Raw genomic sequence first — 23,899 nt, forward strand, 5'->3', positions numbered from 1 at the left:
ATTGACATGGGTTATCTTTCGATCCAGCTTAGTGAAATCATTCATGAATTACCTTTTCCCTCTGCACTGTAGTTGACACTTCCAGTTGTCCCCAGTATTTTCTTTTCCAAATGTTTTTCCACCCATTGCCCTGATTAACCTAATTTTGATGGTTTGTTGTCATCTCAGAGTTGAGGGTCACGAATCTGACCTTCAGGCTAAAACTGTGATCTCTGCACTCTCTCCAAAGCAAGGGTAATTCAAAAACCCAACATGCCTTAAGTAACCAACCACACAAACCCTTTTCTCATTCCTGTTCTCAGGACCTTCACTTTATTTAGCCTGGCAAAATAGTTAAAACAATTTAGAAAATGTAGGCATCTTAGCACCAAGGCTGAAGCAAAATTTCTGAAAGATCCTAAGAAAAAAGCCTTTTCCTACAGAAGAAGTCACCAAATGTTGCCATTCTTTCTGTGCAGGATGAATATTCTGAAAGTGTTCTGCTGGTTCTTACCTACTCCCATTTTTTCAGCACTCCCCAAACAGGGCTAGAAAGTCAAGATATTTGCCTGAAATAATTTTTGTCTTGGAGCAGTCAGTGAAGGGCACTCCTGACTCAACAGATCATGACTCAGAAAATTACTCAGTTGCTCTTTGCCTGCACTTGAGTCCCTGTTCTAGTAAGCTGCAATACTCTTGAGTGTTTGTGATGTTCTTTCTGTTTCTTCTTTTTCTGTGGTCTCCAAAAGTACTCGGGCTTAGCTCAAAATGCGTCACCTCGATCTGCTTGTCTTTAAGAGGATCACCATCTCAAGATTCAAAAGGATCACTAATCAAGCTTTGTATTCTCCAAAAATGAAGCTTTCAGATGCTTCTCGCCCTTCCACAACTCTTTTTCCTCATCCAGTGCCAGCATCTACCAGGCTGGTGGCAGACTAGGCCAGGAGGCAACAAAACCTGTATTTCAAAATTATTTCAAGTCTTGTGCTATTTGGTTTGAGTCTTCCATTTTTTTATTAATCTCTTCACATGATAAGGCCACCTGAGAGAACTCTGCACTAATAGAAACACAAAAGCCAAAAAAAAAAAAAAAAAAAAAATAGAGTTTGGGGATGAGGAATAGGAAACATGGTCTCATGGAAGCATTTTGTGGAATTTTTCCAGCCTCAGACGTGGCTCTTGAGATGTGTGTAAGACATAAATGAGTTGCAGGTCAAAGATAATGCTGGAATTGGAGGCATAAGGCATGGGCAGAGCAGGAAGCTTTCCAGAAGGGCTTAAACTCCAAAGACCTCAAAAAGAGCAGACTAAACAAACCCCTGCTGCTCCCAGCTTGACTTTCAGGATGCCTCAGTGACCTCAGACATCCATCAGTTATCCCAAATTTGTCTTCCCAGCTGCAGCAGCACTGTCTGTTCCTGGGGCAGGAGGGCTGAGGACAGGTCCTGCTCTGCCCAAGCGAGGTTACTTGCTATTCAAAGCGGGAGAGCTTCCCTGGGACTGACTTATAGATCCAAATGGAAATGATTCTTGCCCTGGGCTGCTCACCATGACCTTCAACCCATTGGAGAAATCTATTCCTCCTATCCCGGCTTATTTATTATTTGTGAAACATTCATGACTTCAAGTTCCAGTTAAAATTATTTTGGCTGCCTGTCTTTTTTATGTTCAAGGTCAGATTAATTCCTTGCATACAACAGTGGGGAGCTTCTTGAGAAAGCACATTTCCCCCCTCTTCCTCCAGGAAAAAAAAACACATGAAAATTGTGGTCTGGGATGCAGCAGGTCCTTCCATCCCTTGTCACTCCTGCACCATTTTACTGTGAAAGTATTTCCCTTCCACAAGCAAAATTCAGGTGTACAATAAAATCCAGATTTTGCACCAGCCACTGCAAAATTCTTCATAAAAAAGAAGATGGGATTAGACTTCAGTTTTTATCAGTTAAGGCTGCACCATCCTGTCCTTGCAGCCTCTGATTGTGGAAAGGTGAAGCTTTGCAAGCTCATCCTGAGAACATTTTGCCACCTGAACAGGACAACACTTTCACACAAGACCCTGAGACTCCTTGAAGAGTCTGAGACTGGACTTTTTTTGACCCATAGGCTCATAAATGGGTATTGAGTTGCCTTCAGGTCTCCTAGAAATTAGGTAAATGAGAAGGAGCCGCTTTTGCAATGTGCTTTAGCATGTGTGCCTCCCTCAGACGTTTTCAGCACAACCCCATGAGGAATTTTGGTCGCCCTTCCAGCTCTGCACACTCAGTTGGGGTGAAGTAAAACCAAGCCCTGTCCCGCATCCACGTGAAACTTCCAGCAGAGACACACCCTGGCCAGCAACTTGGAATAATCATTGCAGATGAATTTATGAATGATTTTACCTAGCAAGATGAGAGAATTAGTAAAAAATGGATTTTGACACATAGATTCTTTGACACTCACATGGTGATGTGAGTGGCCTGGGGTTTCTTTCTGTTAGAGAGGCTTTGTCACTGAGCCAGTTTCTGGCTTTGAGTTTGAGAGGAAAGTTTCAAAACCACAGTGGAATTTGTAAAAGCACGAGAAGTCACCCCTCGTGTGCAGAATGGTGTGTGGGATCCATGGGAAAACCCACAGTGAGCCCTGGGATCTTGGGAAGGCAGAGGAGCTGCTCTTTTCTCTGTCACTGTTTCTTCCTCATCTGCATCAGGCTCTTGTAGGGCTGAAAATAATCTTGTTTCATCTTCAAAACCTGTGTCAAAACCCTAACCTGTCCTAATCTTTTTTGTGGCTCCTGCTATCCACAGCTTAGATATTCCAGCTTTCTCTTTCCCAGGCTATCAGAAAACTTCGCAGTGCCACAGTTGCTTCCTCTTGATCAGATCAACTCCTCATTTCTCTGGCCCCAGGCACAACCGGCCTTTAGGTGTTGTATTTCTTGTCTTGTTTAAAGCTCTGTCCTCACCCTTTTTCCTGGCAGTGCTTCCACTACTCCTGAGTAGATACACAAAATATTCAGGAATTTTGGGCAGACAGCACCGTATTGTTCTCACCTGGTTGTAACATACTCAGCTCCCAAAACACAGCAGCGCACGTGGGTGAAATCTTACAGCTGTGAGGTCTAGGAACAAACTTTGTCTGTGCCTTTACGCTGAGGGTGCTCATCTTTGCAGGGCTGGCTCTGCCAACTAAAAGCACCTCTGGGGGAAGGGTCTTTCCTCAACTCTGGCACTCTGAGCTTGGCAGAGGGTGTGTGCAGGGTGTGTCAGGATTGCTGTGCTCCTGCTGCTGTGCTAACTTGGAAAAACACCTTTTTTCCCCCCCCCCTAGGGTCGATGGGAGAGTCAGCAAGATGTGTCCCAAGGTGCCACAAACTCCAGTAGAGGCATTAGTCCATCTCGTACCTCCCTGCCGAGCCCTGGGCAGCAAAACCACTCTCCTGATCCAGGTAAGGGCTCTTCCTCAGCTCAGAAAACTCTCCTGGTCCAGGTAAGGGCTCTCCTACAGCTCAGGGAACTTCCTAAATGTGGGATGAAGTCACTGCAGCTTCTGAGTGTCACTTAAAGTCAGAGAGTGCTTTCCCTTTGGCTAATTCTTTGACCACAGAAGTCATCTTAGACTAAAAAGAAGATTTTAAAAAAATTTTTATAGAGAGTTTTTGGTCAGCTTTGGGTGTTTTTTTTCCCCCCTTTCCCCGAAAAATAGCTTTTTTCATGTATTAATATTTTTACTTCCAACAGGTATTGGTAGCCTGGCTGCTTCCTACCTGAATCCTGTCAAGTCCTTCGTGCCTCAGATGCCAAAGCTGCTGAAGTCCCTGTTCCCTGTCAGAGATGAGAAAAAGGGCAGGCAGAGCTCTCCCCTTGCACAGCAGGTAAGGCATTAAATCACCCACGAAATCCAATATTGGTGAGTGCTGCTGGGCTTGCTGGCAGAGAGCTGTTGTATAAAAGTTGTTGCAGAGCAAACCAAGCTTTTAGGCACAGCAAAGCCTCGTGATCCATTTCCCCTCCATCCTGTCCAGGGCTAGTGGAGCTGCTGGAACTTATTGACACACAGTCAGCCCACTTGGCTTTTTACAGGTGCCAGCTCCACTCCCAGGGTGATTTATGGGCCTCCCACTCGCAGCAGCAATGGTGAAATTTATGAAGGGCACTTAGTGTTTTTTGTGTATTGCCAGGAGGAAAATGTAATTCTATTTTTAATTCCTTCTTTCATATCCCATCCCCTCCCACCCCTCACCCCAGCTCGTGTCACCTTTTGCCATCTTTTCCTGTGTACTTGGGGAAGTTGCTTTTGTTCATTCTTACCTATTAGATTTTGAATGCCTTTATTTATTTGTTTGTTTGTTTATTTATTTGTTTGTTTGTTTATTTGGATGTTGTGCTGCAAAGCTCCCACCTGCTCCAGGTGTGGCTTCTGTGCTCTGAGCAGATGCACAGTCAAGGTGACTGGAAAAAACACTTCTATCTTTAAAAAAAAATAAACACCAGATGAAATAGAGAATCCAGTTGTAAATCATAGAATCTCCTTTATTTGTGAGGCTGTAGTTTATTTATATTTAGTTTATTTATATTTCCCTCTGGAGTAAATTTGGGAGGTTCAACAAACGGCTGTGAAGATGAATCTGGATCCAGATCTCGTGTGAAAGTTTTTGGGAATCCATTCTGCCCGTGCTGGCTCTGCTTTCACCCTCTTCCTTTGCCTGGAGTTCTGAAAGCTCATCACTAATTAACTCAGACTTTTCCTTACCTCTTGCCATACGGGCAAACATTTTAAAGAATATCTTCCTCTAAACAAACCCTAAAATCCCTGAATAACTCCTTTTGTTTGTTTGTTTGTTTGTTTTTGTGGATGAATCCAGGTATCTTGTTTGCTAAAACTAAACTTGCTGTTACAAGAACATCCCAGGAGTACAGGAAGTTGTTTTGGCGTAATAGCAAGACAGTAAAATGTTAAACAGATAGAACAAAAATAAATCTACTAACACTTCGGTATTTTTTAAATTATTTCTGGCAAATGTAGCACAAATAAGAATGAAGCGGTTTTAAAATATTTTTAGCTTGATTGGGGATTCATTTTACATTTTCGTGTTGCCTTTTGCTTGGTGTTGGGGCTGGAATTGTACAAACCTCCTCATCTATGAACTGTGGAGAATTAAAATGAAGGTGGTGACTTTCTTTAAAGGTATTTGGGTATGGAAAGATGCAAATAGGTGCTCTTACAATTGCCGTGAGAGCCTTTCACACCTTCTTGAATCCTCAGTGAATCAGTGAGAGCTGAGAGGAGAAATGAGGCCTAATTTCCTGCCTCTAGTCTAACCACCTGTTCCCACTCCTTTCTTGTTCAAGATCAGTCGTGGATGATTTGTCTAGAAATCAAGTTTTAAACTACAGAGAGATTAATGAGATTTTAGTTTATGTTATGGATTACTATGGAAAGTCAACCAGGTCAGGATCTCAAGGATTTTGAATAGGAGGGGAAATGCTATTGATGATTTGTTTTTTAAAAAATAAGAGGAGTTTGTGATGCTTCAGTGCTTGCACTGGAGAGCAGCCCAGGGTTTCCATGACCAGTGGATCTGTGTAATAGAACGAAATGTTAGGATTATTCTCTACTTTCAGGTTTTGCAATGGAACAAGTCAGGTGTATTGGAAATGCACATCCCTGGTTTGAGAGGTTTTACAAATTCCTTGCAGCTCTGTCCGTGGGGAAATGGGGCTTCTTCACTGCTGTCAGCAATCCCAGGGAATCATGGAATATTTTGAGGTGGAGAGATCCACAGGGATCATTGATCCAACCCCTGGCCCTGCACAGACAGCCCAGCAATCCCACCCTGTGCATCCCTGAGAGCGTTGTCCAAACATTCCTGGAGTTTTGGGAGTTTTGGGAATGTCACCATTCCCTGGGGAGCTGTTCCAGTGCCCGACACCTTCTGGGGGAAGAACCTTTTCCTAATGCCAATGTAAGGAAAGGTGCACAGAAGAGAGAGAAAAAAACTGACGGAATTGCCCCAGAATCAGCTCCAGCTTCTTCTGTGCAGCACAAAAAATCAAGAGGTGCCTTTGCAGCAAGTCTGGCTTTTGAAGATCGTGAATATCCCATCCCATAATCTCCCGTGCTGCTGCTTTCTAATGGCTTGAGGATGTAAATGTGGGCAGTGGAGTTGAGTGGAGGTGGTGACGGATGGCTGAGGTGATGCCTTGGGAAGGCTGAGCTGGAACGGAGACTGGGCAGAGCTAAGGGAATAAAGGAGATATTTATTAAAAGGCCTAAAAGGATACACCTTGGGCAGGACAAGAGCCTGGCCAGGGCTACACCCAGGGTGGACACAAAACGGTCACAAAATGGACAACCGGTCACGAGCTGTCACACTTTTATAAGTTTTGGTCCATTTGCATATTGGGAGTTAATTTTCCAATTACATCTTCAGGTTATGGTGTCCCATCCTTCTTGTTTTCTCTCTTCAGTCCACTGCTGTTTTTGCTTTTGGGCTTGAAAACTTGTACCCGTTGTCCTTGGTCTCCAGCAGGAAAAGGATTTGATTTGTCGCCCTACTCTGTGAAGAGAGCTCACTGACACTTAATATAAGGCTCAGAACCACACACCTGGGCAGCACAGAATCTGAAAAAACATGAAAGATAAAACTTAAGGCATCAGAGGTACACAGGGGGCTTGGGGGGTCACTGCCAACCCATCAGCTTCAGTGCCTCATCTCTCACCTGCCAGGAGTTCCTGTGGAACTGGAGAAAACTGTGCCATGGAGGGGACACAAAAATCATCTTTCTGAGCCTCAGGGAATACAGAACAGCACCTCTAGGTCTGTGGGAGAAGGAAATGTCAGTGCACAGTGGCAGGGAGCATAAATGAATGTGCAAGGTGGGAGAAGTGGGTGGTAAACTAAAAAACTGCAAGGGAGAGGCAAAGCCTAAAGGACTTTTTGGCTTTAATTGCAGAGGAATCTCACCCTTAACTAAGAGCTGCTGGAGTTTTGTTGCTGTAAAGAAAAGTTTGGGGAGAGCAAGGTTCAGGAATAGAAATGACAAGGGGGATGGAAGGATCTCAATCATCCTTTCCTGGGCTGGAAGCTGAGATATGGGGAGATTCAGGCTGGATTTTGGGAAAAGGTTCTTCCCCCAGAGGGTGTTTGGGCTCTGCCCAGGCTCCCCAGGGAATGGGCACATTCCCAAGGCTGCCAGAGCTCCAGGAGTGTTGGGACAACACTCTCAGGGATGCCCAGGGTGAGGTTGTTGGGGTGTCTGTGCAGGGCCAGGGGTTGGACGGGGTGATCTTTGTGGGTCCCTTCCAGCTTAGGATATTCCATGATTCCAAGAAAAGCAAATTTCCAAAGGAGCAGGACTGAACCTTTTTCCAGGTTTGGAGCTGAAGTTCACCATGACTGTTCCAAGTGGCTGTGGCACCAAATCTCTGTGCAGGTAAAAAAGGAGATCAGTTCTGATCAGTCATTATAAAAATAAACCTTAAAAATTATTTCAGCAGCTTTTTATTTCAGCCCTGCCCATTACTTAGAGTGGCATCAGCATTAAAGTGAGCGAGCCCACACAAAATTACCTTTACAAAGTGATCTTCCCTTGTTTAGAGTGGTTGCTTGAGCTTCAAAAAAAAATTAAAAAAATAGAATAAAAGCAGAGACATCCCAGTCAAGGTGGTGGCAGTGAACAAAATTGCTGTCTTTGACCTTCTGCTGCAAGTTTAGTAACTAATCTGGAGAATAATGAACCGCAATTAATGAAATCTGCTCTCGTATTCAAGTGTGTTTCTCAGACAGCACATAAAATAATTGAAAGAACTTCCTGCTCTCTAATTAGTTAGATTGAATTAATTTGGCATAATAGGATTCTTTATGTAACTCGCAGAACGGCTTCCGATGAAGCTGTTTATGTACCTAAAAGATTGGGTTCTGATGAAGCTGTTTATGTACTTTAAAGTTAGAAAATGCCTATTTTCTCCTTTATCTGGTGCCTTTAAATTAATTGCCAGTAGTCTGTAAATAAAAAAAAAAAAAAAAAGCCAACAATTTAAACCTTTCTCGATGGCTGGAATTGCTTTTTATTTTCCCAGCCTGTTCTTGAAAAAGCTGAGAACCACAGAGTGCAAGATTTGGTGCCTTCTGACCCTCAGTGCTGATGGGGGAGAAGCTTAAAATCCCTGTGTAAAATATGCAGGTGGAGGCAAAAGCAGAGTTTCATCTGTCTGTGCTTAATTATATTATGTAGGAATTGAAACTCCTCTCTTTTATTCACATGCTGAGGCTTTCCCAGTGTGCACCAAGCAGAATTCCTGTTCTTTTCCCTTGTGGCCCCGTGGCTCTGCAGGAACTGCCTGTGTAATCACATTTCAAGGCATCACTGGGTGCTGACATTAAAAATGGACATGTTAAATTCCAGGTTCGGATTTTTTGGCATTGCTGTGGCAGCAGGAAATTTCTTTGGCCAATTTGGTGAGTGGATTTTGGTCACCTTCCTATCCAATAATCTTTTTGGATGCTCAGGTGTCTTTTCGTTAGCACATGGCTTGAGAGAGAGATCTTGAGTCACAGATTTATTAAAAAAACCCCAGAAAATATAAACTCTTTGAATTTCCATATAATTCATATTTGCTTTATGGTGTAGCCACATGGAGAGGACAGCTGTCACTTCTTCCCCTTCTACCTTCTGATGCAGACATAGAAATTAATCTTAAAAACTAATGCAATGCAGTTAATGAACGGCTTTCTAAATAGACAAACCCCCTTTTCTGGCAGTCCATTAAAAAATAACAGTTTCATGGATGGGCCTGATGCACAGTATAATTGCTAGAACTGACATTCCTTAATCAAATGTAAATAATGTGGCCTCGGAGAACCTTCTTTAACATCTTGAAGGCTTTTTTTTTTTTTTTTCAGAGTTTCAAGTGAAAAATCATTTGGATGCTACAATCAGCAGAGCTCCACAGCAGAGCTTGTGTGTCTCCTTGTGACTCAGTTGTCGGTGTTTTGATTTCTTTCTGAGCTCAGTTTTCCCTGTCATCCTCAAATACAAATAGTTTTTGATGAGAATGAGTGTGGAAAACTGGCTTTGGAAGTTTCAAACCACTCGTATTTCTTTATAAACTAACTTTAAAATGGCTATGAATCACTCTTTTAATCTGCCAGGACCTAGAAATGAAGTAATTTAGCTGCGTTGGAAATGGTGTGGTTAATTTTGTACAAATTGTACTAGAAATGGGGAATCCTGAAGTCTTATTATGGGCTGAAACGTTCCACATAGGGAATGTGGGATAAGAGGGGGTTGTTTGGGTTAATATTTAAATGCAGAGTGTATTTAGAGAAGAAAATGAGCAAACACCAAAAAACCCCAACAAATTAACTTGCACCGGATTTCAGATCTTATCGTGGAAGGCAGGAGATTTTATATTTGAGTGATTAATGACTTAGCCCTCAATTTTGAAATAATTTTCGAGAGGAATATTGTTGGGGGGGTACCTTTTAAATATGGATTCTTTTTTGGGAGGGCTGTGTAGTAGGGAATTTGGAATTCTCTTTGCATTTCCGTGCATGCCTTGTGCAAGTATTTTATCCTGAGTGCTCCAAACTGATTTAAATCTCTGTTTAATGAATTTAAATCTCTGTCCTGCTGCAGAAGTTCCCCAGTAGCTGCTGTTAAATAGTGATGGCACCGTAACACTGTCAGTGGGAAGGTCCTTGGGCTCAGCCACTCCTGTCTGGGAATGGGAAAGCAAAGAGAAGAGCAGTGGAAGTTTGGGATAATGTCCCTTTAGGATTGTATCAGCCATACCTGGCATTCACAGGGCAGTTCTTGGCTGCACTGGCCTGATTTGTTCTCTTAAATGCCACTGAACTTTCTGCATATTGAGTGTTAATACTGAGGGATTTTCTTCCAAGTGACACGAAATCAAAGGCTTTGCACTGTAGTCATCAGTCACAGCTGCCAGAGGCATTTCACAAAGTGTTTAATGACACAGAAATACCAAATGTGTTTTGCTGAGCTCTTGGAAGAAGTGGCCGTTATGTACATGTGGAATATGTGGGAGAAAAGAATGTTCATTCAGGATCAATGTTGGTGCCTCTGTAGCTGAGGAGCTACACAAATGCTTTTCCTCTTCAAGCTCACCAGAGCGGCAGGTTGGGCTTTTTTGGTCACCTCAGAGAATGTGCAAAGTGACCTCTGAGTGAGCAGAAAATGTGCACTTGTAGAGATCAAAGACTGATAGAATTGCCATGGAATCCGGGAACGGTTTGGGTTGGAAGGGACCCTAAAGCTCACCCAGTTCCACCCCTCTGCCATGGGCAGGGACACCTTCCACTGTCCCAGGTTGCTCCAAGCCCCATCCAACCTGGCCTTGGACACTTCCCAGGGATCCAGGAGCAGCCACAGCTTCTCTGGGAAACCTGTGCCAGGGCCTCCCCACCCTCACAGCCAAGAATTCCTTCCCAATATCCCACCCAGATCTTCACTTTTTAAGTTTGAAGCCATTTCCCCATGTCCTGTCCCTCCATCCCTTGTCCCAAGTCCCTCTCCAGCTCTCCTGCAGCCCCTTTAGGCTCTGAATCCTCATCATCTCCCTGCACAGAGCAGCAGCTCTTAGGAGAAGACAATCAAAGATGCTTTAAAGTGAAAAGCTTTCATGTTCTCTCCCTCACCCTGTGTTTTGTCAGCTTGATTGAAGAAATTCTGCCAGAAATCATCACTGTAAAAGGGTCGTGTTTTGCCAGTGGATAAATAGATACGTCGAGTTTAGCAGCCACTATCTACAAACGTTTAATGATAGAACTTGGCTCTGCATCCAGAAATATTTTTCATCCAGCCATGTCTTCCCAGATAGTTCTAAGACTTTGTTTTCAGTGTGTTCCCCCACCCTCCCCAAACAATTTGGCTGCATTTCATCCCACAGATCTGGTGTGGTGGCCTCATGCCCCAGTGAGGGTGTTCCTGCCCATCTGCTTCTTGTCAGCACCAAGGCTGGGCATGTGCCACCTCTCAGAATTGCTTTTTTCTCCCTGTTTTTCTAAACTTTGCTTGGCAAAGTTACTGTAGTTGGGAGATCTGTCATCCTTTCAGGAGGAGAACTTGATGAGGAGTGATTAAAGCCTAATGGTTTTCTTTCTTTTGCTGTGTGGCACCAACTGGATTTTTAGATTTTTGTGGATTTGCAGGCTATAAGACTGGAGGTTTTGGAGAGATAAAAAACCCAAACAAACACTTTACTCTGTTTATTTGTTTTAAAGGGAGAAAACGGAATCCAAGGAACTGAGAAATAGCTGTAAATACTTTTCCTTATTCCAATTCTGAGTGCTTATTTCTGGATAATAAGGCTGGACAAGTTTTATAAAACCTCAGCTTTGCAGGGTTTCTTCATTGGTTCATTCTGATCCGTCTGCTTCCTGGAGCCCCAGGTCCTGACCCATGAGGATCTCAAAATGCACAAACTTGTGCACTCAAAACAGAGTCAGTTTGCTCTGAACCCCATCCCAGAGGTGAATTTTCATTTAGCAGATTTAGGAACAAGTGAAAAACCCTTCTCACCTGCTTCTTTTTACTGAACTGGAGCTTTAATGTCTTCAGAAAATTTACTTGGGTCCATGGTGACCCCGTTGGGGTTTTGTCCATTTTTTGTCTTTTTATTTTCTACCTTGAAGCACCTTGGTTTTTTAATGCCCGGCAATCTCTGTATAAATAAAAGCTGTGTTCTTCTCTCCCATCTTTATTCCTCTTGAGGGGAAAATCAGTCATATTCCTGCTTCCCTGGGCTTAGAAGATATGCAGGAGAAGGTTCCTCACTCTTCAGCTGGAAGGTTTCAGTGCTTTAAACAGTGTTGAGTTCTGGGAATCACTTGTCTGGGAGCTGGGCACTGCCTGTATGTTTGTACAGAAGGAATCCTCCAGGCCCTTGGAGAAAAAAAGAATAGAAGCAGGCAGCTCCCAAATTGTGTAATATATCTTCCTTAAGGAGCTCTTCCCCTCAAAGTCTGAACCTGCCCTTGCAGTGCATTATTTAACAGTGCTAAAGAGATTTTTTTTCTGCCTTTTTCTCCTCTCTCCTTCTCTTCATGCTGCCCTTTTCCTGAAGTTCTCCACTGATCTGGTGGTTCCTTCCCCTCCTGTGTGACAGCCCAAGCTGACAGCATAACCTCAGATTTATATCAGGTGTCACAATGATGCTGCTCGGGTCTCAGGAGAGAGATTATTTCAAATCTGCAACATAAAAACTTGAATGTGGAGCAAGTGAGGGCCATTTATTGTCAGTGCCTGTGCATCCAGCCCCGTGCAGCAGGCAGTGGGAATGTCCTCCTGGAAAAGGGGATGCACAAACCTGGATTCTGGCTTCCTTTTTTGTGTTAAAGCCAATAATGCTCAGACTCAAGCTGAATTTAGAGACCGGAAAAGCTGAAAGAGTCCTGGAGATCAAGGCATAGATCCTTAAGGTTGGAAAAGGCCTCAAAGATGATCAAGTCCAGCAGTCACTCAGCACCACCCCCATGGTCAGGACCAGTCCATGTCCTCAAGTGCCACATCCAGGTGGTTTTTGAGCATTTCCAGGGATCCAGGGGCAGCCACAGCTTCTCTGGGCACCCTGTGCCAGGGCCTCCCCACCCTCACAGGGAACAATTCCGTCCAGATATCTAACCTAAATCTTTCTTTTGCTTAAAACTATTCCCTCTGCCTCTGTAAAAAGCCTTTCTCCCTCTTTTTTTTTTTTTTTTTTTATGAACTCCATTTCAAGTCTTGAAAGTCCGGTTTAGTTTTCCATCCTTCCGTGATAAAGGTTTGCTTAGGATCCCCAAATTTCAAACACAAGCTTTCACATTTACCAGTTTGGCCAGTACTTAATCCTTTCATTGAATGATTCTCTTCCTTTCCCTCCTCCCAGGCTGTCCCACGAATTATGGTTCAGTCAGCCACTCTGGATGCCGGTGCTGCAAGGATGAAACAGGTGAGCACATCCCAGGATGTGAGGATACAGTTTTGATATTCACCTGCCAGAGGTGGCCAAAGCATCAGCTGCTTCAAACCTGTTGCACTTGTGCTGCTGCCTCCCTGTGAGAGACTGTGAAATTCTGCTGGGTGTTTTAGGTCCTGGCAAAACCTCCTCTCCTATTCCTGGTTACACTTTGATATTTGGAAGCATTAGCAGATAATTAGCTGAAATTTAGCTGGTTGGCTGCTTTAAAAGGAAAATTTCTAGGCTCTGACAGTGTCTATAAGCAGGATAATTCTAAGTGTGGAGCTTAGTTACCCATTTTGCCATGATATCATGGAAAAAACTCTTGCTAAACTGGAGAGAAAATAGAGCCTGTGATCTCCCACTTTTCAGCAGAACTTCAGTCTCCTGAGCAGCACATCAGCTTCCTCCCACTGTGCTTTTATTGTCTTAAAAAACCTGTGTTATCCAAGGGGAAAATCCAGAGAAAGAGCAAAGCTCCTGAGTCCACATGGATACCACCCTTGCCACAGGAAAAAAAAAAAAAACAATCTATTTTTAATCTGCTGCAATATTTTAATTTTTTTTTTTTTATTACATTTCTCTTAGCAATAGCAAACCTTTGGTTCTGAAATTCTGGCAATCCAGTCAAATCCCTCTTTCTTCAAATGCTGCTTAAGTTTCCAGTGGAAAAGGCATTTTGGGAATAAGCTGAAAATCCTATAGTTTGGGACACTCAACCATTAGATGGAAGAAATCACAAAATTGTGAATAATAAACAAAAATGTTCACCTGACACAGGATTTGTTCAAATCTGCCCTTCTCCAACCTCTTTTTTCCCCCCACTTCCTATTAGCACTCTCCTCCCTCCCTCCTTCCCAAAGAGATTTAGAGACATCCTAATCTTTTAGAGTACATGTGCTGGCAAAAGATATTGATCTATCAGATTTAGTAAACTTTACAGCCAAGAAATACATCACTGAAATGGGCTGTTAATCTCGTGAGGTGCAGTTAATTTCATCCTCTGGAAGTGCGAGGTGCTGGCGGCACTGAGGTGGGAATGGCATTTGGAAATGGGGACAGAAATGACAGTTTAGGTGCAGGGGGATGATTTATCCACCCAGAGAGTTAAGCCAAATAACTGTGAGAGACTTATGGTTCACGGCTGGTTCCCATTCCCATATAAATCCTGCTGTTCAAACAGCAAATGACCATTCCTGTAGCATAAATAACTTTTCAGTAAATATTGGGGAGTGTATTTCTTGGGGTTGACACTTCCCTTATTAATGGAAGGAGTGAGCTGACAATCCTCCCACGCTGGCAGGGCTGACTTGGGATCAGCTTCCATCTTCTGGAGATGGCAGCTACACTGGGATTTAGATAAGCTCAAAGCCTTGGTGCTTCCCAGAGGTCTAGTATCTGTGCTTTTAGCCCAGATATTTTGGATAACAGAGTTCCCTCTCTCCCTGTGTTTCAGATGAGCCAAGAGGAAGCAGCAAAGCAGCCACTGGAAACCGTGGCGCAGACGCCCGAGGCGGACAAGAGTCTGGAGAAGACACCCAAAGTGCCTTTGCAGCAGCCCACGGGGGACACCCAGGCCCAGGACTGCCAGGAGGGGCCTCCAAGCCCCCTGAGTGAAGCCTCCAGTGGGTATTTTTCCCACAGTGTCTCCACAGCCACCCTCTCCGAGGCCCTGGCGGTGGGAAGCGACGCTGTGGCTCAGCCGGGAGGTCCAACACCTGCAGGGAGCGACTCCCCTGCTCCTGCAGGGGCTCAGGTCCCTTCTGACGTGCAGGGACACTCAGACAGGGCTTCTGAGAGCTCTGTGGCCACAAAGAGAGAGAATCCCCCCACCTTCAGCCTCCCAAGTGCTCCCCCCAGACCGAGGGACAGCCCCGAAGTCAATGGGAAGTCTTGCACTTCCCCTCACCCCAGCGAGCAGGGAAACGATTCCTCTGCAGCCACTGATGCAAAACCTTTTCTCTCTACCTCCACTCCGAAGGAGTCAATATCCAAACAATCAGTGGAGTCAGCAGGACAAGCCAGGAAAAAGGAAACATCTTCTGGGCCTTTGGAACTGGGGTTTCCCAGAGCTCATCCCGACCTGCCCAGCGCCGCAGCCTCCCCCTTCAAAATCCAGAAGGTGAAGACGTCGGAGCTGAGATCCTTCACAAGCATGCTGGGATCAGATCCCACCAGTTCCCTGGGCACAGAAGAGCAGCAGGAAGGAGAAAAGAGCACTTCCAGCGCCCGTGGACTGAACCACAACGGGTCGGAGACGGCAGAGGAAAAACTGGAGGTGATTTCTGACTCCGAAGACGCCAACGAAATTCCCGAGTGGCTGAAAGAGGGAGAATATGTCACAGTGGGCACGAATAAGACGGGCATCGTTAGGTACATCGGGCCCACGGACTTCCAGGAAGGAACGTGGGTTGGTGTGGAGCTGGATTTGCCCTCAGGTAAAAACATCCCTGTGTAAAACATGTGGGAAGCAGCTGGCGTGTCCCAGCTGGCAGAGCTCATCCTAAAGCTGCTTCTTGGGGAGTTTATTGCCCATTGCAGGAGGCGTTTTGAAAAGGGAAATGTAAAAGGTCTTCCCCTGCTGTCGTCTTTTTCCAAACCTGCTCTCACTCCCAACCCCTCTGAGATCCCAGCGCAAACCATTCTGTGATCCCTGACTGTCCCTTTTCGGTCATTTCTCCAGCTTTTTACACTGGAAGTAGGAATCAGGATTCCTTTTCCATGCGGTTTGGTGAGCAATAGCTGCGGGAGACAGGCCTTGTGTCCATAGGATTCTCTTCCGGGCTTCTGGTGTGAGGATAAGGGTGTTCAAAGCACAACGGGAGCTGTGGGATTTGACTCAAAGGGACATTTAGCCTAAATGAGTTGCAAAGTCTCTTAATAGGTATTAAGAGGTAATAGGATTTTATTTTAAACTAAGCTTTAAAATTGCAAAAGACTATTTCTGTGCGTGTATATATATAGTGTGTGTGTATATATATTTATACATACACATACACACCCCTGTACATGTGAAAAGCAGAGGGAAATAATCATCCACTGACCACCAGGTCATCCAGATAATTCGAGGTTTCTTTCACCATCTCATTTGTCATCCCTGCCTGACTCTTACCTGTACAGCTGTGGAGCTCCCAGAATTTAGGCTCTCCAGGATTTTTCTGGAAACCAGGGTGCACTTTCTGGGGAGGCTGCTGCTGTTCCTGTGCTGTTGATGTGGGAGTAGGGTGTCTCCAGCACAAGAGGAAAGGATGGCTGGGATTTGATCCCTGCTGGAGTCCAGCCTTCCCCAAGCCCTTTCCTCTCTAGGAGCAGGCAGGATTGGGGGAAGTCAGGGAGTGCCAGTGGAGAGGTGCAGTGGCAGTGACAGAATTTGGGGTTACCCAGGGCACATAAAACTCCTTATTCCAATCCTTTTAGCCAAGTGCAGCACTCCCAGGCTGGGTGGTGAATCAGCACATCCCAGGGAACTCCTCCCTGCTGCACATTTCCCTGGGATTGGAGCAGTTCATCCAGCAGAGCACTGTCCAGGATCCAGAGCTCCCAAATCTCCCTGTGCCCCGCGTGCTCATCAGAGCTGAGCTGGGCACTGACTTCTCAGCTGGTTTCAGAAAACTCTCTGGAGTTTTCCATCCTGGAAAGCAAACTGGAGATCTGGAACCTTTTGCAAGCTGTAGTAGTTCATCAGTCCTGGATTTGTGCCTCATTTTAAAAAAATAAATATGTATTTACGGATTCCTTTCAGTTTTGGAAGGTCAGCTTCCCTCTGTCAGCCTGCTCTAGTGCTGATTCTGTTTGCACATCCCAGTAAGCAGCAGCTTCCATGGAAAAGTCAGGAGAGTCTTGGCCTGCTGGGAACTCAGCTGCTGATGTTGCTGGAATTTCCCCTACCCCCCCCCCCCCCCTTCTGTTTCCACAAGGATTTTAAGATCCTGATTTGTTGGAGCATATCTGGCTTCTGGCACATTTGGAGCTTCACTTGGGGAATGGGGTCACCAAGTGGGGTCTTTGTCACACTGCAAACAGGGATAGAACTCCAAGGACATGGAAATCCAAGTCCTGGCCACGTGCGGGTACATTGGACCCAGGGGTGCTGATGGTGGCAGGGAGAAGGAAACACCCCGAAAGCCAAAGGGGTGACTTTATGTCAGTTAAAGAGCTGTTGGATCTTTCCACCTTTCCTTTGTGGATGGGAGCAATCCCTGAACAGTGATCCTGAGAATTTTGAATTATCTAAACTGAGAAATATAAAGATCTTAACAGCACCAGCGTAGAGAAATTATCCTTCCTGTTCTGTGGAGGGTTTATGACACGGCCAGAGTGACAATCCTCAACTTCAAACATCAGCTCAGAAAGCCAAAAGCACCTTTAAATGTCTGGTTTTCCTTCCTTCTTGGTACTTTGGTAATGGAACCGATTATTTACCACTTCTGGAGAAATTACAGAGCAAGTGGGAAGGAAGGACCGAGGTGGGGTGTCCCATTCCGAGTCACTCTCCGTGCCTCGCTGGGGTTCAGCAGGGAAATTTTACCTCTGGCGTGTGTTTTTAGGGAACGATTGCTCTCCCTCTCAGCATTTTTTCCCTTGCTTCCTTCTCTGGGTGCCATAGCACCAATTTGCACAGAATAAAACCCATTTGGCAGGAGAAAAAACAAAATCCTTCCTTACAAGGGTGGCACAGGGGTGCCCAGAGAAGCTGTGGCCGGCTTGGACGGGGCTCGGAGCAACCTGGGCCGGTGGGAGGTGGAACGGGGTGGGATTTAACTCCCCTCCCATCCCAGAGCAGTCCGTGACGCCCTGATTCTCTTGTCCCAGGTAAGAACGACGGCTCCATCGGAGGGAAGCAGTATTTCAGGTGTAACCCAGGCTATGGATTGCTGGTGAAGCCGGGCAGGGTCAGGCGGGCCGCGGGCCCGGCGCGACGCCGCAGCACCGGCCTGAGGCTGCAGGGAGCGGCGGGTGCGGAGAACAGGAGGAGCGGGAACTTCTCCGCCTCGGCCTCCAACCTCGCCTCCCTCACGGCCCTGGCCAAGTCGGAAGGAGGATCCACGCTGCGGCTGGAGAAGAGCCAGAAGAACGCCGAGAACAGGAAATCCTGGGCAAACTGAGAGATGCCAGCCCAGCAAACGCCCTGGGACGCGCGGCCGGGGGGAAGCCGGTGGCTTCGGGAAGGGGAACCGAGCATCCCAACTTCCAGTTGGTGGCAAACACTAATGAAGGGTTTGTTCTCTCTGCTCTGGGTGATTGACACGGTAATTCTTTGCCTTGTCGTGGTGCTGGATTCTTCGTTTCCTTGTCCCAAGTCCTGACGCCTCCGGGGGCAACCGATGGCAGCCGGGGCTGGCGAGCGGCGCTGGGTGGGTGTAATGATTTCCTTCTCTTCCTCGGTCAAACCACGGCACAGCTTCCCACAAAAGCCACAGAATCCTCCCCAGGCACCAGTGCATCCCTCGAAGTGCGGGGCGATTCCCGAAGAACCTCCCCCCAAAGTAACAGCTCTGTTGTATCGGGTTGTGTGGCTGGGACCAGTGCCGGTTTGGGTCACTGCCCCGTTATCCCACTCTCCTGTGGAAAGCAGTGGGGTCTTCCCAACTGGTTTGTTGGGAATGGGAGAAAGCCCGTGGCCAGCTCTGTCCTATTTTTGATTTTGGATCCATTTAATGTTTGCTCTCACCATGGCAGGATCCCCTCTCTCACTTGCCCCAGAGTGACAGGACCTTCTCCTTGGCTCCTCCCTCTGGGCCAAGAGGATTTTTGCAGATGTGTCAACACTGAAGTGCTTCCCTGTTCCCACCCAGCCTTTGGAGACACTCAGAATTTTGCCAAGCAGGGCATCTCTGCCTTCGTAACAGGATCAATCCAGTTCTATTTATTTTTATTTATTCTTTTAAAACGTGAAATGTTTGCGCTTTACAATCATCCCCCGCCCGGCGCTGCACAGAGCAGCTCTCCCGGCACCATCCTGAGCGCCGATCCAAAGAGGAGGTGCCTCTCTCATCCCCAAAACCAGCCTCTCTCTTGGAAAGGGGGAGGTTTTGGCTTTTATAAAAACTTGATTTTATTTGTGGCTGGTTTTTAGCTGCCTGTGGCACAGGAGACATATCCCTGTCCGTGTGGCCACGCACGGATCGGCCGACGCTTGTTCTCCTATCAAATCCTGAAAAGCCACAGATTTTTCTATCCTGTGCTGTTTATATCTTGTTTAGTCATCACGGGGGGATTGGACAGCCTGAGCAATAGATGTTTTAGCTACGTGGGGACTATTTAGGATGCTGAATTAATGATTAAACTTTAATATCTCTCCAGTCGCTGCCCGTGGGTATCCAAGTGCCTTAAACATCTGGTTCCGTGGTCCAAGGGAAAGCTCCATTGGCATCAAAGGAGATAGGGATGCTTAGTGAAGGAGATAATTATGCTGATTTACTGTAATTAATATCATTTATGCAGAAGGAATAAAATTAAAATAGAAACTAATCTGTAGCAGAAATAAGTGGGCTGGGTTCCGATGCAGCCTGCGTAGAACTGCCAGGGGTTGTGTATCCTTCCAGCTTGGTGTAAGTAGTTTCAGTGTTTCCTAAATTTTCCTCAAGAAATCTTAATATAAAATGTACAGAGCAGCTTTCTAAGGATATTTTTAGTGTACAGTTTTCCCTCTTTTCCCTTTGCACGAAGCTCCTGTCCATCCAAGCCACGATGGGGGAGGAATTGGGTAGTAAAGGATTCGGATGCTGAAATCCCGGGTTTTAAAATTAAAACCGGTTTTATGAACACAGCCCATACAGTGAAACTCTTCGTTTTGGGGTCTGAGGAGTCTTGCCAATGAAAGACCACCCACTAATTAATTTGATGCCTCTTACACTGCCTTGTTGGTTCTCTGAACTCCACCCTGACCGTGGTTTTAATTGCACTTTGTTCTGATGTGCTGCCGGAAGAAGCCGATGTGAAACAGCCCCTCCCCAGAGTTGTGTGTTTTTAGTCTCAGCATTTCAGATACTTGGATTTAGGGATGTCTTTAAAACTCCTCCATGTTTGCTCGGTAGCCCCTTCGGGGCGATGCAAAAGGAGGAACCTCCAAGTCCTTTGGAATCCTCTTTTCTTATGCTGGTGTGTGGGAATCCAGGATTTCCCCAGGGCCCACGGAAAGGTGTCCAGGCTGCAGGAGAGAAGGGGAGGAGCAGAAGGAGATGGGTTGATGGTTCCCTGTTTTTGCTGCTGGTTCTGAACTCCTCTGGCCTGTTCGGGCTCCAGCCCTGGCCATGGTTTGGTGTTTGCAGGCTTGGAGGCTGATCCCACTGAGCTGGGCTGGATTCTCTCTCCTCCCACTCTCAGCTGTGTTGCAGAACCACGGAGAGGGGTGTGAAGGGTGGTTTGAGCAGCCCACACCTGCCGCCTCCGCTGGGATAACTTCTCCTGGAAGCAAATTCTGTTCAGTAGGGCTGGGATGATCCCAGGAATCCGGTGGGAACGAAGAGCACGAGGAGCCCGCGGTGCCTTCGTGGAGGGGGGACCTTCCTCAGAGCTCTCTTGGTTTTCACCATTTCCTCTGACTTTGGGAACAAAACCGCTTCTCAGATTGCACCCTGAAATCACCCTGATGCAGCACAAGCTCCAGAAAGCCAAAACCATCAAATTTGGCCGTGAGGGTGTTCCTGGAGGATTCCCTGACTCTCTCCTGCTCCCTTACAGCTTTCCTGGGCACGTGAGGTCTTTTCTAAAGGTGTTTTTCAAATTTTTGGCACAGTGAGTGCACATTCCTCTACTCAAAGCCATCTGTTACTTTGCCCCAGCTAAGCCAAATAACCAGAAAAGAGGTAAAAACCATCATGGAGGTTTTTACTAAAAAATACCTATTTTTTACTGATAATATTACAAAAAACTCTGCTCTCAGTCTAAAGGAGGAGGTGCTCTTAACTGGAACCACCCAGCACTGAGGCTGGTGTGTGAATAGCTATGCAGATTTTTCCAAGATTTTCATGCACTTTATACGGGGAAGAAGAATATTTAATGCAGGAGAGTGTCGTTTGCACCGAGTGTCTCATTTCTGGTGTCTCTCGGGGGTTCAGTCCTGCTGGCTGTGTCCCTGAATCGTGGGTGGGTCTCAGACTGTTGGAAAGCGGTGTTGGTGGGTTGGAAAGGCTCCATCCCACCCTGTGTTTGCGGGGCTGGGGGTCCCTCCTCCCCACGGGGTGTCTGTGGCACCAAGCCAGCCAAGAGGAGGCTGCCCAGAGGGACTTTGGGGGTTTTCTCAAGCCAAGCCACGCCCTTTTCTTGTCTTAGGTTCAGCTCTTGAGGCGTTTTGATCTCCATGTCCAAAATCCAGCCTGTTCACCCCGAGGCTTTGGCCCTTTTGCTGTTCCGGGGGGTTGTTGAGTTGAGGAAAACAAACAGAAGCAAATTCTGTGTGGTGACACCGCCCGGGTCCTTGGACAGAGGGGTTTGTCCGTGGCTGGGCTGGATCGTTCACCAGCCCTGTGCTCTCCTACAAAGGCAGAACCCTCTCATTCCTCCCCACAGTGGTGGAACCCCACCCAAGCAGGCCCTGGGTGTTATCCAGCCCTGTCCTTGCCCTCTGGAGCTGCCGGAGCCGCGTCTGTGGCGATGCTCCCGTTGTCTCTCCGCCGGTTCCTCCCGTTCTTTGCACAAGATTTCGTTTTCCCAGTGCCTTATCCCGGGGCCAGCAGCCGGCAGCAAGGGCTGGGCGGCCTCGGGGTGCCTGGATTTTAGGGAGTGAGGAACGGTGTGGGCTGGTCACACTTCACAACACCTCGAGTGGGGTCACGAGCAAGTGTCTTGTTCCTCCATCTCCCGTATCCGTCTTTGGTTTCTGCCCTCTCCACCGTTCCCAAACCGCGATCCCGTTGGGTTCCCCGGGAGCCCGTCCCAGCTCGTGTGTCCCCGCCGGGGTCAGACACTGCAGGGGCTCCGTGTACTTTAAATGAGCTGAAATCCAAAGAGACTTTGTAATGAGTTGTAAAGTTTTTAATTATTTCTGTACCATACTAAATGACTGTAATACTGTATCATACGTGCGATGCCGCCTGCAGGACCTGAATAAACGTCTTCTTTAGAGCCGTGACGTCTGTGCTTTGTTGTTCCAGTTAGTGGCACCAAAATGTTTAGAATCGGAATAGTTTAGGTCGGAAAAGCTTCCAAAATTGCTTCCAGTGGTTCCCCAGCACTGCCAAGGCCACCACTGACCCATGTCCCCAAGTGCCACATCCACAGAGCTTCTAAATGCCTCCGGGGATGGTGATTCCAGCATTCCCTGGGCAGATGTGGCAGTGCCTGACCACCCTTTTGGGGAAGAACTTTTTCCTAATATCCACAGTGGGATGTGGATCCCAAGGACTTCCCTGCCTTGCTCCAGGTTGCTCTGTAGGGAGGTTGGTGCCTCGGAACTGCCACAACCAACCCTGCCAGCCAAAAGGGCCTCGGGGTGATGAGACCCACTTCCCCCCAACATCTCATGCTGTCCTTGAAACCCCCTGCCTGGGCCACACCATCTCCTTTCTCTTTGGCACCATTTCTCTCCCAGACGCAGCTTTGTGTTGGAAACAACGGGCAGGGTTTGACTGGGATTTTTTTTGTGTGTAGTTTTTCAGTTTATCTTGGCTTTTTTCTAAAGCAACAAACACTGCGTTGATCCCCCCCATCCCCATCCCCACAGAAACTCAGCAAGCAGAGGATATTTTTATCGGCACTGTCTTGCAATAAGCACACAAAAACAGCTTTTTTTTTTTTTTTTCTTTAAAGCCACTTTTATGTTTTACCTTCTGAAAGGAAAAAAAAAAAAAATCCCTCTTTGGCTGAAACACAGGAGCTGTTTGAAGCGGCGTCACTTTGTTCAAACCTCGCTCTTCCCGGAAGGTGGCTGCGGCACCTTCCCCGCGCTGCCACGGTCTGTTCTGCAGCCAAAGCTGGCTTGAAAAGGCTCCGATCAAAAAGAGCAGGAAAATAATTTTTAAAAACCTTCAAAACTAACAAAGAACACCTTTCCCCCCCCCGTTTTACCTTCAAATTAACGCCGCTTCCATCGGCCTCGCTTGGCTTCAAACGCTTTGCCGTGGGAGGCAGCAGCCCCTGGGCTCACCCTGAGTGGAGAGAGGAGCTGCCCTGCCACGAGCTGGGCACATTTCCAAGGGGGGGTTTGCTCACCTTTGGACACCAACCTGTGATAAATTATTGGGTTTTTTTTCCCTGATCGATCCGGTTTCACACCGAAACGGGCACAAAGGGCTGGAAGTGCAGCTTCTTTGCAAAGCACAGACCTCCAGCGTGGATTTATTCCTCTTGTGGTTTTAAAAACCTCTCTTTCCTGTATCCCTGGTTTTCAGCTGTGAAGGAGGGAGTGGGCTTCATCCAGCATCCCAGGTGTTGCAACAGACACCCCTAGAAATGGTTTTCCCATCCCTGGAAGTGTCCAAGGTCGGACTGAATGGAAGTTGGAGCAGCCTGGGATAGTGGAAGGTGTCCCTGCCCGTGGCAAAGGGTGGGACTGGATGAGCTTTGAGGTCCCTTCCATCCCAAACTGTTTTGTGATTCCGTGATCTCCAGCCTCCTCTGTCCAGAAAATTCTGCAAACACAACCACTCAGGCAGCTGATGATGGGGAGGGTTAAGAGAATTTTTATCCCCTCTTTGAGAGGCCCATGGAGCAGTCTGAAAGGTGTTTCTACCCCTGAAGTCCATTTTCCATCATCTGCACCCCTCCAGAGTTGCCTTTCCCCCCCCGTTTAGGGGTGTCCATCCTGAGCAAACCCTCCAACCAACCACAGCTGCACATCCTGATTTTAACCAGGATTGCAGGACCTGGACATCATTTCACTGAATAAATTAATTCCTGTGACTTTGCGTCTTCGCTGCCACCCAGCTCAGCTTCCACACCACCTGCAGGAATTTCTCCCCAATCTTGAGGAAGCTCTTCCCCACCCACCCACCCCGTAAACCCTCCCTGGGACCCCCCCCAAGCTGCTCAGCCCAACCAG

At 46.8% G+C, this 23,899-nt stretch overlaps 1 protein-coding gene across 3 annotated transcripts in view; it reads left to right on the plus strand.

Moving 5' to 3' along the window:
• KIF13B (kinesin family member 13B) overlaps positions 1-21,984 on the plus strand; it is a 119,387-nt gene extending 97,403 nt beyond the window's left edge. For all 3 annotated transcript variants that reach the window (XM_066180122.1, XM_066180124.1, XM_066180123.1), the window contains 5 exons: positions 3,286-3,403; positions 3,696-3,829; positions 12,847-12,909; positions 14,375-15,356; positions 17,731-21,984. In XM_066180122.1, the coding sequence (XP_066036219.1) occupies positions 3,286-3,403; positions 3,696-3,829; positions 12,847-12,909; positions 14,375-15,356; positions 17,731-18,023 (1,590 nt within the window). In that variant the 3' untranslated portion in view covers positions 18,024-21,984. The remainder of the gene's footprint in view (positions 1-3,285; positions 3,404-3,695; positions 3,830-12,846; positions 12,910-14,374; positions 15,357-17,730) is intronic.
• Positions 21,985-23,899: the final 1,915 nt, after the last annotated feature.

Source organism: Chamaea fasciata, unplaced genomic scaffold (assembly GCF_029207755.1).
Source record: "Chamaea fasciata isolate MVZ Bird 193981 ecotype frontalis unplaced genomic scaffold, bChaFas1.0.hap1 SCAF_3, whole genome shotgun sequence".
Taxonomy (NCBI): Eukaryota; Metazoa; Chordata; class Aves; order Passeriformes; family Sylviidae; genus Chamaea; species Chamaea fasciata.